Genomic DNA, 14733 nt, shown 5'->3' with positions numbered 1-14733 from the left:
ATATTCAGTATATGAATGTAAAGAAGGCAGTCTAATTTGACCCTTTTGACAAACAACGTGTAAATGTATTACTTGTATTGCCAGTTGTTTCTTCAGGGAAGTGAACTGAATGACAATGATTGCAAATGACATTCATTAATCCGAATGAATGTTCCTGGTGTATGTTTTGCTTTTGCCGTTTGAGAGGCGCGTTGTTGCATGTGTAGTATTTGGGACGTGTTGTTTTGGAGCTGTAATCGATTTGCCTGTGCTGTGTGAGAAGCCTGTTGTAGCCTTCCTTGCCGTTAACGTATGTCTGAGACGGGAGGTGTTTCGTTTTGAATCCGTGACTGTTGCGATGCAGCACTTTGATTGATAGCTTGCGTCATGTGGATCTAGGATGTAGATTTGTGCATATTTGCATTGTTGATTTGTTTCAGGGTGCACTGTTCCAATGCGATGCAGTATTTGTGCACATATGGGAAAGCAGTATGGGCCATTGCCTTTTGGTGGCCTGATATTTACTCCGGTAGATGCAAAAGCAAATGAACTATTGTAGGATCTAATGCAGTTCATAAAGTTTTTACTTTTAGGTACATCGTTAGTTAGAAGCTTTAGTTGAGCTTTGCGTTTTTGGAGTCGAGACATTTTTTCTTTTAGAAATATGGATAAGTAATAAGGAGTATTGCACTCACTGTTAATATGGAGCCTTTTCTGCGGTTGAACGGTTAATAGTGCCTTATTGTAATGAGATCCACCTATGCTGCATAGCCGTCTATTTTGTTGTTTCTTTCGTGTTCGTGTGTTTGTTCCTGTTATCCTTTCCTTTTCGTTTTGTACCCGTGAATTCATGACTTGTTTCTTTCTCAGCATGCGAAATATGGATAAGTAATAAGGAGGATCGCAGTCACTGTTAATATGTTTCCTTTTCTGCAGTTGAACAGTTAATAGTGCTTTATTGTAAGGAGATCCACCTATGCTGACACCTATGCTGTCTAGTGTGAAGGTGTTGACGTTCACTTTAGAATATGTGGCTTTGGGTGTGACTTCTTAATGATGTGTGTGTGCGTGTGTGTGTGTGTGTGTGTGGGGGGGGGGGGTAGGATTGTTGTTGCGCGAGCGTCTTCTTTCTTTTTGTGTTCCTGTGTCTTGTTGAATCCCCCTCTTTGTGTGTGTCCCGTCCCTTGCTTGTAGGGTCTGTGGGGTGGTTTTGTGTTCTTTTTTTTAGTGTTCCATGGGCTTGTTGAATCCCCCTCTTGGTGTGTGTCCCGTCCGGTGCCTGTAGGGGGGGGTTTGCCTTGCTGTTGTGCGCGAGCCTCTTTTTTTTTTGGGTCTAGTTTCGTGTGCAATGTGTTTCGTGCTTTGCCTGCGTTTGACTACTTTTTTATGTGCCTTTTCCATTTTTCGGTGCTCGTTGCGCCTCATTTCTCCTTTTTTGTCTTTTTTCTGCGCTCACTCCTTTTTTCTGTGGTCTTGTCCGCCTTTCGCGGCCCCTCATCCGCCTCTCGCGGCCTCTTTTGTCCCCCTCTAGCGGCTCCTCATCCGCCTCTCGCGGACTCTTTTTGCGCCTGCGCAGTACGTCTTTTTGCAGCTACGGCCCATGGCCGGATGTGCCTGCGTCCATCATCCGGTTTAGCATTCTCTTTTTTCTGTGCTCACTCCTTTTTTCTGTGGTCTTGTCCGCCTTTCGCGGCCTCTTTTGTCCCCCTCTAGCGGCTCCTCATCCGCCTCTCGCGGACTCTTTTTGCGCCTGCGCAGTACGTCTTTTTGCAGCTACGGCCCATGGCCGGATGTGCCTGTGTCCATCATCCGGTTTAGCATTCTCGGTTAGTAATATGGATAGTTCTTCATGTTAACAACTAATACAGAGGAAATTTGCAGACACATTAACAATTATCAATAATATAATACAAACATTTAGAACCATGTACACTTAACCCTCCTAATTCAATACAAAAAACTGAATCCTTTAGAAAGTGTACATGTACTTCAAAAACAAATTTCTTAATTGAAATTGTCCACCTCCATACTCAATATGGCACCTACAGGCTTTTTCAAGGAGGTCTCAGACTGCTTACTGAACAGCATTACTGATATGGTTAACTACTTAACAGATTCTGGCATTTTTCTTTATTCTTTAAAATTTACTCTTTAAATCTGCAGTAGTAAAATCTGCTATAAAACTGTCTATTCTGTTTTGGATAATTTTAGACATCTCTGTAAGTACAATTTTTAAGCAGAAGAAACAGTTTTTCAACAATTAATTAATTGAATAAAAATTCTAATCAAGATATCAGTTAAGTTTTAAATCTAATTATAGCACAGGATCTTGTTAAAATAGTAAATGGCATGCAGCTTAATGCTGTTGCAAATATCATTACAGTCCTCAAGCACTGCATTTGACAGTGCACTGGACCTTCAGGTGACATATTAAGGAAATTCTTCCTACGTCTTAGTGACTACACATTAGAAACCCATTACATTTGGTGTGTCTCAGGGTTCTACTCTAGGTCCTTCACTATTCTCACTCTTCTAAATATTACACAATACATTTGGTGTGTCTCAGGGTTCTACTCTAGGTCCTTCACTATTCTAAATATTAGGGTAACTACCATGGCCAGGTAGAAGGAAACACAGCTATAAATATCAAATAAGCCACAGGACCCACACTGTCAATCTCAAATAATTTTTGTACTAGCATTACAAAATGGATAAGCAGAAACTTCCATAAATTAATCCAAGCAAAAAAATCATTGTCAGTAGGAAAAAAGTCAAGGATATTATTATAAAACGTGATCATTTTGCCTTGTACATTAAGCCAGAAGGGAATAATCTATAGACTCAGAATTAAACTTAATTTAAATATTAGTCATGTTACAAATACTACATTTTTCAATTAAATCAAAAACATAAGTTCACACTGTTAAGAACAAACATATGCTTTTGTTTTTTAGTCAAATAGATTACTGGAATGGACTCCTGCCAGGGATGTCAACAAATGAAATGAATCAGATGCAGCTAGTTCAAAATGCAGCAGCAAACACTTTAACCAAGAAAAGAAAATTTGAACACACTTCACCAATATTAATATAATTACATTAGCATGACCTTATAAATCCCTAATCACAATCTCAGAAATTTAAACTCTGGATTACTCAATGTTCCTAGAGTGAAGCATAAAAGGACTATTGAGACAGCCTTCTGCTTTTATGCAAAAAATCCTGAAACATCAGACTAGTACAGTACAACATTTTCAAAAACTATTAAAAACACATTTTTCAAATTTGGCCTTTCAGACTGCAAAATTAAAATTAATTCTTAATATTTACACATTTTATACTTGTTTCTTGAGGCGTGTATGGTTGTCTACACACTAAATCTACACAGTGATGACTCCACTACAACTCCTTGTTTCTTCTCATGAATTGTATTAAGATTCAAATCTCCTATTATGTATTCTAATTAGTAATGCACTGTTCTTGGCTGAACCCAAATTTAAATTTCAGAAAACAATGGGCCAAATACCTTTCTTCGATTTTCCTTTTTTTGTGTCATTACAGTAGGTCTATGTTAAACCAGTTTCACTTCCAATTTATGTATTTCAATGATAATCAATGATAAAACTGCAAGTTAATGAAACATCTATTTATTCATTAAATACTATTTCAAAGATGGCCTATTTAAAAAATAAGTAACAAAATACAAGCAGAATTAGCGTGTCAAGATGCAATCTCACTTCCTTGAATAGAAAGTCATACAGAATCATGTTTATTAACCTCAACCTCTTTAAGTAGCATTACTTTGTGATCTGATTCAGGTTGTACTGGTATGATCCCTTTTTCTTTTTTGTCTCTTAAGTTGTACATTTGCATTTGCTTTCCTAACTGCATTAGTTATAACTACTCATTTTGTAAATAAACCAGTAAAATCCTCTAAAGAATGTGTCCATACCCTATAATGCAATGGTGGTGTGATTTAACACTCATCCCCATTGAAACAGGAGTCAGTACTTGAAAGGAATATCCATAACCAGTGCAGGAAAGCAACAGAAACAGTGGCATACCTTTGTCTAAAAATGTTTTTTAACCCTTCAGCTGAATGGTGTCTGCCATTTTTGCTAATATTTTCAGAGTCCAAAAATTCAAATCTAACATTTCCATTAAATTTAATCTGCCTCACACTTGTATTCCGTACAGTAGGGGTACTCAAACGGCAGACCGCGGTCCACAATCCGGACCACTAAGACGTTTTTGGCGGACCGCGACTGTCTTCTGCGTAAGTCAAAAGTCCGAATATAAAAGCACCAAAATTATTGTTGTTTTATTATTTACTCTGTAGCAGGGTATCATTATCAGACAGTACTGCTAGTCGTCGTGCAGATGACCTTTCTGATAATGTCGGTGGTCAGTTAATATCAGATCTTAAACAGGCTGAATTGTTTTCTCTCACGTGCGATGAATCCACTGATAAATCTGACATGTCTCAACTCTGTGTGTTCACAAGATTTTTTGATGGCCATAATTTTGTTGAAGAGTTTCTGACATTACTACCGCTAGCAAAACAGACTCGCAGTGAGGACGTGTTTTCAGCATTATCGCAGTTTATGCACGCAGCTGGATTGGATGTAACAAAAATGGTTTCCCTTACAACAGACAGGGCACCAGCAATGACTGGTAAAGATAGAGGACTTGTCACTTGTATGAAGGCACTTCAGCCCAACCTTGTTGCTTATCACTGCATCATTCATCAGTCGGCCCTCTGTTCAAAACTTTGTGATGAACTGGCAGAAGTGATGTCTACTCTTGTGAAATTAGTGAATTTTTTACAATGTAATTAGTCTCTGCAGCATCGTCTGTTTCGTTATCTTCTTGAAGAGATGTCTGCAGAATTTGGAGATTTGCTGCTTCACAATGACATCAGATGGTTAAGCAAGGGCCGTGTGTTGGAAAGGTTCTGGAATCTCCGTGAAGATGTAGCTGACTTCCTGCAGTCCTTGAATACAAAGAAAGCTGCAGAATTTTTAACATTTATTCAAGACAGTGACAAGGTCGCACTGCTGGCATTTCTTGTTGATATTATGGGACATATAAATACACTAAATTTGTCACTTCAGGGTGCAGACAAAACCGTTGTCGAATTGCAAGAAAAATGTTGTGCCTTTGAAACAAAACTGAGCATTTTCATCAATGACTTGGAAGGTGGCAAGATACTGCATTTCCCAAACCTGAAGAGCTGCATGACAGCTGATCAACAGGCATGTTTTCAGTTGATTTCCACATTTCTACATCATTTGAAGGTCGAGTTTGATGAGCATTTTAAGGATTTCAGAAAACTGAAGCCTCTGTTTTTGTTTGTTGCTGATCCTTTCATTGTCCAGTCTGACGGTGAATGGACAATTGTGGCTGCCTCAATTTTTCCGAACTCAAACCCGTCACTGTTGCAAATGGAAGCAGCTGATTTGCAAGCTTCTCACGTTTTGAAAGCAAAATTGAACGAAGTCGGCATAACAATTTTTTGGTCAAAGTTTGTTCCAGATTCTCAGTATCCTGCTGCAAAGAAACTGGCGATATCCGTGCTCACTATGTTTGGTTCAACATATTCTTGTGAGTGTGTGTTCTCCACTATGAACACTATCAAGACGAAATATCGAAATGTAATTACCGACCAGAACCTCAGGAATGCAATGAGAATTGCACTGACTGGTTACTCACCGAACTATGCTGCCATTATGAAATCGAAACAACAGTTTCACACTTCACACTGAGTGACAATCATTTACGTACCAACTGTTGTAATTGGTGTGTTAATTGCAAGTAGTCATGTGACTTTTTTGAATTGTTTTCCATGTTTTTTATCATTTGCGTTGAATCTATTACTAGCCTCCTATAGACCTACACCTACAGTCCTACACAGTAAACCTGGCTATAGTGGACCCCGATGGTTGGTGGCGAACTGAATGTGGACTGGCATTCAAAAACTTTGAGTACCCCTGCCGTACAGGTTTCCCTGATTTCAAAGATTCTACATTATTTATCAACGTACATAGCTGGTAACATCTGCAGACTTAATCCTTTTGGTTTTTTTTTTACATTCTTACCAAGGAATGTTATATTGTTAGATTTCACATTCTGACATAGATGCTGAAGTGCATTAGATTACTGGTCTGCATTTGACAAAGTAAAAACAGAACACATTTTTTCATCTCACCTTCACACTTTATGAAAGAAAATGAAAGAGAAATTTGAATGCTACTTCTTGTGAAGAAAAACCTTTACAGTGCATCCGGAAAGTATTCACAGCGCATCACTTATTCCACATTTTGTTATGTTACAGCCTTATTCCAAAATGGATTAAATTAATTTTTGTCCTCAGAATTCTACACACAACACCCCATAATGACAACGTGAAAAAAGTTTACTTGATGTTTTTGCAAATTTATTAAAAATAAAAAAACAGAAATCACATGTACATAAGTATTCACAGCCTTTGCTCAATACTTTGTCGATGCACTTTTGGCAGCAATTACAGCCTCAGTCTTTCTGAATATGATGCCACAAGCTTGGCACACCTATCCTTGGCCAGTTTCGCCCATTCCTCTTTGCAGCACCTCACAAGCTCCATCAGGTTGGATGGGAAGCGTCGGTGCACAGCCATTTTAAGATCTCTCCAGAGATGTTCAATCGGATTCAAGTCTGGGCTCTGGCTGGGCCACTCAAGGATATTCTGTTGTCCTGAAGCCACTCCTTTGATATCTTGGCTGTGTGCTTAGGGTCGTTGTCCTGCTGAAAGATGAACTGGCGCCCCAGTCTGAGGTCAAGTGCGCTCTGGAGCAGGTTTTTATCCACGATGTCTCTGTACATTGCTGCAGTCATCTTTCCCTTTATCCTGACTAGTCTCCCAGTCCCTGCTGCTGAAAAACATCCCCCACAGCATGATGCTGCCACCACCATGCTTCACTGTAGGGATGGTATTGGCCTGGTGACGAGCAGTGCCTGGTTTCCTCCAAACGTGACGCCTGGCATTCACACCAAAGAGTTCAATCTTTGTCTCATCAGACCAGAGAATTTTCTTTCTCATGGTCTGAGAGTCCTTCAGGTGCCTTTTGGCAAACTCCAGGTGGGCTGCCATGTGCCTTTTACTAAGGAGTGGCTTCCGTCTGGCCACTTTACCATACAGGCCTGATTGGTGGATTGCTGCAGAGATGGTTGCCCTTCTGGAAGGTTCTCCTCTCTCCACAGAGGATCTCTGGAGCTCTGACAGAGTGACCATCGGGTTCTTGGTCACCTCCTTGACTAAGGCCCTTCTCCCCCGATCACTCAGTTTAGATGGCCAGCCAGCTCTAGGAAGAGTCCTGGTGGTTTCGATCTTCTTCCACTTATGGATGATGGAGGCCACTGTGCTCATTGGGACCTTCAAAGCAGCAGAGGTTTTTCTGTAACCTTCCCCAGATTTGTGCCTCAAGACAATCCTTTCTCAGAGGTCTACAGACAATTCCTTTGACTTCATGCTTGGTTTGTGCTCTGACATGAACTGTCAACTGTGGGACCTTATATAAACAGGTGTGTGCATTTCCAAATCATGTCCAATCAACTGAATTTACCACAGGTGGACTCCAATGAAGCTGCAGAAACATCTCAAGGATGATCAGGGGAAACAGGATGCACCTGAGCTCAATTTTGAGCTTCATGGAAAAGGCTGTGAATACTTATGTACATGTGCTTTAATAAATTTGCAAAAATCTCAAGTAAACTTTTTTCACGTTGTCATTATGGGGTGTTGTGTGTAGAATTCTGAGGAAAAAAATGAATTTAATCCATTTTGGAATAAGGCTGTAACATAACAAAATGTGGAAAAAGTGATGCGCTGTGAATACTTTCCGGATGCACTGTATATTGATAAAAAATATTCTGGTAATGGATACATTTAATATTCTTTATCTTTTGTTTTTGTCCACAAACAAGCACATTTTGTAATCAGACATTTTCTCTCATGGCTGTTGAGTTGGTGGAGAGGGGATATGATGGAAGAAGGCCATGTGTCTAAACTGATATTTCCTGCTGTGCAAGTTAAATAACCCTAAACTCAATTATAATTTTCCTTTCCACAGCATTTAAATCATAGTAATTAAGTTCTACAGTAATGTTAAAATTGTCGTTTCAAAAGGCACAGCGTGGTTCCTGTTTCATTGGAACTGCATTTTTTCCCCCATTATGTATGGGGGCAAAATATTTTATCATGTTTGGTTGTTGCTTTGTACATGGAAACTGCAAGTACCTGACATCAACTCCACAAAGACACGATGACATTACAGGCACTGATTCCTCATCTCCCTTTCAATTATGCTGACAAGACGCCTGTGCCTGATCCTTTATTTCAATAAGAACCATGGATGGTCCGATCAGGTTATTTAAGGCCTACACCAAACACCGATTTTATGTTACTTATACTAATTTATAATTATAAATCGGCAGATTTCAATACAAATTACAATGTTTTTTCCTTTATCCCTTTAAAAAACGTTGCACACTAATCTCCTGCATAGCCAGACAAAAAGAAGTTTTATGTCCTTTATTAAACTATACTTTTATAATTAGTATAGACCACAGGTGTTGACTGTTCATTTTTGTTAACAAAACGAAATTTTTTAGGCTTATTCTTCAGTGACCATAAAATGCTAAAATAAATAAAATTTCTTTAAAATACATAATTTATGCAAAAATATATGTACAAAAATACCAATAAAAACACCCTGCCTCCCAAAAAAAAGAAAAATCCTTATTAAAAACAGTGCTGCTAAAGCTCCACTGGACCAGGCTGAAGGTAGCTCATTAAAGTTTCAGCAGTCAACATACGTATACAAAAAGCCAGTACTGAGAAGATGCTCTATTGTAGTCAGACATCAAGAAGCCATAAGAATTAGGCTCACATCTCACTTGGCTGTAGGACAAAGGATATAAACTGTGGCAGTAGGGCTGATATGGAAATATTAGAATTTCTGGATGTGTCTGAATATTTCATCACTATTGAATAAATACAAAACACTCTAATGAGAATACTGTGGTATTTTTTTTCTAGTCTACCACTGAATGGTTTATTGAAGCCCATTATTTAGCCTAGTTAATATAAGTGATACTTCTTCAAAAGCAAAAGAAAATAAATATGTATTGCTATTTTTAGGGAGATTGTGCCACATATTATATACATATACCTACATACATATAGACACACAAATGTATATAGTATATAGGCAATTTTTAGTCACAATATGGAAAAAGCAAATTAGACATACAGTATGTACTTGGTAAAAATGTAAACAAATTCATTTAATTCTCTTCCAGACGTCTTAACATTTAGCATTACCAAGTCTACATTAGGGAATAAAACTAACAGATGTTTAATAATTTAATTATAGATAGTCTTATAAAACAAGCTCATTGCCATTAAGAACACAAAAAAGAGTATCACCACTATTATTATGAAAAAAGCAGAACAGTACTAATGATAATCATAATCCAGGTATCACTATTGAGTTATGTCTAATTTAAGATCATGCAGATATAGCACCAGAATATGTAAATTAATCACTAGTTCAACAGTTCAGTGTTTAAACAAAGCACAAACAACATGAGACATCTGAGATCACCTGGTGAGATATTTTGTAAATTAACATTAACAATTTCAGAGAGTACCATGAATTGATTTTCATTTATTACCAGTTATTTTGAAATATTTCAAACTCAAGGACACAAAAAAAAATCTTTAAAAAGGTCCGTACAAAGGTATGCATTAAAATATTGGGAACAATTCTTAAATATAATTATGATTAAAATAGGAGGAAAAAAAAACAAAGGCATATTTAAAGTAGCATAAGTACTACATTTCAATGTAATTAAACTAGTTCATATTCCTCAATGTTATAGTATTATTTGGCTTTTCTAATCTGGGTCTCTGGATTCACGTGCAAAATAACTAAATGCTAATGTAAATGTATAATAAAATATACCTGGCAGACAGAGAGTTAGCTTGTCAATTGTTGAGGCAATATTTCGTTGCTGTAATCTGCATTTTTTCAGCTCCTCCACAACAGAAATCAGCTAGGAGAGAATTTAATTTGCAGTCTTAATGCAATTGACAGTCCAAATGTTAAGAGATAATATAGAGCAACAAAGATAGGTGCAAAAATAAAAGCCTTAAATATCAAATTAACTTTGGAAAAAGTTTAAATTTTAAATAGGACCAATATAATTACAAAACTAACAATAACTGTAAACATTATCAAACATTTTTTTTAAAAACTCATAAAACCAATTCCTTCTAGAACCATAACATACTTGAGTACACACAAGTCCTAAAGTTGCTGAACAGTCAATGGTAACATATATTGTAACAGTCACCAATCAGCTACAGCATTACAACCACTGACAGGTGAGTGAATAACATTGATTGAATGGCACTTGTCAAGGGTAGAGATATATTAGGCCGCAAGTGAACAGTCAGTTCTTGAAAATTATGTGATGGAAGCAGGAAAAAGAGGCAATCATAAGGACCTGAGCAACTCTGACAACTGGGTCAGAGTATCTCCAAAACAGAAGGTCTGGTGGGGTGGTCCCAATGTGAAGTGGATGCTACGTACCAAAAGTGGTCAAAAAAGTTTTATCATTAAAACAGAGACATGGTCAAGGTCATATATGGCTCTTCAAGACCATGGGTAGCAATGGCTAGCCCATCTGGTCCGATCCCACAAAAAAGCTACTATACCTCAGGTCAGCTCAGATCGGGAAGCATGCTCTGGTAGAGTGCATTGCTGCACCCACCACACAACGAAACAGCTCGGGATTCTGGTTGGCAACCCCCCCAGGCAAACATGCAATCCAGTGCCATCCTCCAGAAATGACCATCTAAGTGCCACAGCCAGATGTTACGTGGGTGTCAGCTTGGCCTGGTCCAGCTGCTCAGGTCCTCAACAATGAGGATCCTGCCAGCTAGCTCACCCTTGGGGAATCATGCAGATGTGCCATAACTGACGCTCCCTCACAAAGCAGGTAATGTCCACCATTTGGGACTCCATGAGCAACCGCTCATTCAACACAAATTCAAACCAGCAGAACCCAAGTATTCTCCAAAGGGACACAGTACCATAGGAGTCCAGTCTTCATCTCAGGTTAATGAATAGCATCCATGTCTTGGAACGTTATAGGAAAACAGGAAGCACTAGCACTCTAAAGATTTGGACCTTCGTCCTTTTGCAAAGATATCAGGAGCACCACACGGCCCTTTCCAATGACCTCAAGGCCCCTCACCATGCTCTCCCAATCTGTCTACTGACTTCATAGGAAGAGTCACCAGAGACAAGAATGTCGCTGCCAAGATAATAGACCTCTCAACAAGGTCAACACTATCTCCCCAGACAGACACACTGCTGATGGCTGTTCCCAAGAACATTAGAACATTATAACAATTTAGATGAGAACAGGCCATTCAGCCCAACAAAGCTCGCCAGTCTTATCCACTTATTTCTACCAAAAAACATCAAGAGCTAATTAAAGGCCTGGATCTTGGTTTTTATCCAGGATACTCGCAAGCCCAGGCACTCAGATTCCTTGAGCAGTCTCTCAAGAGCCCAAATCACAGCCTCCATTGACTCTGCAAACATCACAGTATCATCAGCAAAGTTGAGATCAGTGGATCTCTCTTCACCAACAGATGCCCTACAGCTGCTGGACCTCACAATCCTGCCCGACACCCAGTCCATTCAAACATTAAACAGAGTATGAATAAGAACACATCCTGACGAACACTAGAATAAACTGAGGAAAAAAGCAGAGGTTCTGACTCCTTTATGCACAACACTCACAGTACCAGTGTACAGGCCAACCAAGAGGGGATCCCACAAAGTCCAGGATATCCCACAGGGAAGCTTGATCAATTGAGCTGAATGCTTAATGAAAATAAAGTCTGCAAAGAAACTCTCCCAATATTCACATTTATGCTCTATGAGAACCATCAGTGCCAGGATGTGGTAGATGGTAGATTTCTTACGCATAAAAACAGACTGCTCTGGTCGCTGGTAGGTAAGTGATCACAGATCATATTGAGGATAACCTTAGAAAGGACCTTACCTGGCACCAAAGCTGTGTTAACCCCCTGTAGTTGCCGCAATCCATGCAATCACCCTTCCCTTTCCAGATAGGGACAAGTCCCGGTTTGCAGTTAGTTGGGATAACACCCATCTCCCAAATGGATGCAAAAACTGCTTACAATGCAAGGACAACAGCCTCGCCACCAGCCTGAAGAAGTTCACCCCAGACACCACATATTCCTGCAGCCATCTCTACCCTCAGCTGGTTCACCACCTGTGCAATCTCAGGGAGATTGGGTGGTTCACAGCTAATTGAAGGATCAGCCTTAAGAACCATTGGCCCAGAGATATTCAACGTCCTAGCTGGAGGATCAGCTTTAAACAGCAGCTCAAAGTAGCCATCCAGTAGCGCTGTAGCACAAACTGCTGAAAAGCAATGCTGGCCATGACGAAAGTTGTCAGAACACATGGTGCAGGGCAGCTTGCTGTGTTTGGGGATGTGTAACCACAGACTACTCAAAAGTGCTCATGATGAACCCAGTTCCTTGTCGAATGCACCTGTAATAAGCATGTGAGTGTCAGAACTGTATCATGAAGCAATGGAGAAAGGTGGCCATGTCTTTTAGATCATGTGAGCAATGTTCAGCTGGGAAACCTTGAATCCTAGTATAAATGTGGATGTTACTTTGACATTTCTCATTGTATTCTTGCACTGAACAGACATGCAAGTATGACTTTCATTTACTTACTACTTCTATTTATATGGCACTGTTTGTACTATAAGGCAGGCACATTTGGAACATTAAGTATTGTTCAGAACGTGCAAAACATACAGTTACAATCATTTTTGTATACTCAAAGTTATACACTGAGACTAAAATGAGTATGATAACTTATATATGGTGACGGTGTTCCAGTGACTGGAATCTTGCAGTTTTAGCGTACCCTTTTACCATTAGATAACTGTACTGACCATATACCGTCTTTAGAACATAGCACACTCTCTCTGGGCAACTGTAGAAAAATCTGCTACAAATGTATACATTATCTGATTTAACAAAATGATTAATTAAAGTACAATTTTAATAGTTAATTTATCTTTGCTGACACTTCAAGGGGCAATTAAGTAACTCTCTATGCTTTACATCACCTGTGTGAAAGTTGCCAACACTTATTACCATTATCCTCTTAAAGAAGCAAATAAAGATTAACGACAGACAAAGATAAAAATGTGAATTCCATTCCCCCAACATTCTCCAAAACTACAGTGCTTTAATATATCAGCATACATGAAAATCTGACAGTTTATTAATTTTTACAATGATGGCAATTCTGCTAAAAATAGAGTACAGTAATCCCTCGCTATATCGCGCTTCGACTTTCGTTGCTTCACTCTATTGCGGATTTTATATGAAAGCATATCTAAATATATAACGCGGATTTTTCACTGCTTCGCGGGTTTCTGCGGACAATGGGTCTTTTTACTTCTGGTACATGCTTCCCCAGTTGGTTTGCCCAGTTGATTTCATACAAGGGACGCTATTGGCGGATGACCGAGAAGCTACCTAATCAGAGCACACAGTTAAGTTCCTGTGTGCTGATTTGCTCAGCGACGAAGTGCTGCATTAACCAAGAAGTCTCATCTCACTCATTCAGCATTAACGTGCTCCTGCTACTGCTTCAGGGGCCGTGTCCAAGCCCCAACAGAAGATGCAAATGATTGCAGGAAAGGTAAAAGTTTTGGATATGTTGAAGGAAGGGAACAGCTACACCGCTGCAGGACACCATTACGGCATCAATGAGTCCACGATTCTTTTTATTTAAAAAGGAGGAAAAGCATATAAGATCTACGGCCGCAGTGTCCTTTAACCAGGGTGCAAAACGAGTTGCAAGTGGACGTGATAAGGCAGTAGTCTGGATGGAATCTGCTTTAGGGATTTGGATTGAAGAGTGCTGGAAGAACAACAACGGCGGTGCTACACAGTCGCCTGAAGAGGCTCCTTTAGAAGAGCTGTAACGCTATCCTTTGTTGTGCAGTAAAATTAAACTCATCGTTATCGGACAAGTCGTCGTGTCATTGTTGGTGAGTAACCATAATTAATTATCTACGTACAGTACTTATTACATGTACATAGTTTAGTGTCACTGTACACACATTTTACTGCATACAATTTTTCTTGCATTGTAGGTATTTACTGCTGGTGGCCGGTCTGTCGTAATGGCTGTAACATATGTGATATCGGAGACGCTCGATATCTTTAAAATAATATTTAGGTTTTACCGTATATAAACTGTGTTTACATACATAATTTCAACGAATCTTACCTAATATCAAAGAGAATACAAAGGGTTTATGCTGTATAATTGTCCAGGAAATGTTTATAATAGTGTGGGAGAGTTTATAAGGGCTTAAAATATATAAAAAGAACCATATGAACATATGGTTTCTACTTCACGGATTTTCACCTTTCATGGGGGGTTCTGGAACGCAACCCCCGCGATGGAGGAGGGATTACTGTACATGCCAAAGTTGTGAGCAAAATGGCCCTCTTGACTACTTCCTACACTCCCAAAATAAAAAGACATGAAATCTTACCTCCTTTCCATCATTCTGCAGCCGTGTATTGGTGTCAATCACTCGATTCTTGGAAAGAAAGGAAGACAACATAGTGAAG

General features: G+C 39.2%; 1 protein-coding gene across 2 annotated transcripts in view; it reads right to left on the bottom strand.

Annotated features, from left to right (window-relative positions):
- The window catches only part of exoc6b (exocyst complex component 6B), a 625017-nt gene that overhangs the window by 496317 nt on the left and 113967 nt on the right, over positions 1-14733 (bottom strand). For both annotated transcript variants that reach the window (XR_007935144.1, XM_028801461.2), the window contains exons 3-4: positions 14655-14702; positions 9983-10073 (exon numbers count right to left, since the gene is read on the bottom strand). Coding sequence is in view for 1 of the 2 variants with exons in the window: in XM_028801461.2 (XP_028657294.2) it covers positions 9983-10073; positions 14655-14702 (139 nt within the window). In the remaining variant the exon portion in view is untranslated. The remainder of the gene's footprint in view (positions 1-9982; positions 10074-14654; positions 14703-14733) is intronic.

The sequence above is a fragment of the Erpetoichthys calabaricus genome, chromosome 5, assembly GCF_900747795.2.
Source record: "Erpetoichthys calabaricus chromosome 5, fErpCal1.3, whole genome shotgun sequence".
Classification (NCBI taxonomy): domain Eukaryota; kingdom Metazoa; phylum Chordata; class Cladistia; order Polypteriformes; family Polypteridae; genus Erpetoichthys; species Erpetoichthys calabaricus.
This window is presented reverse-complemented; position numbering and strand designations above follow the sequence as displayed.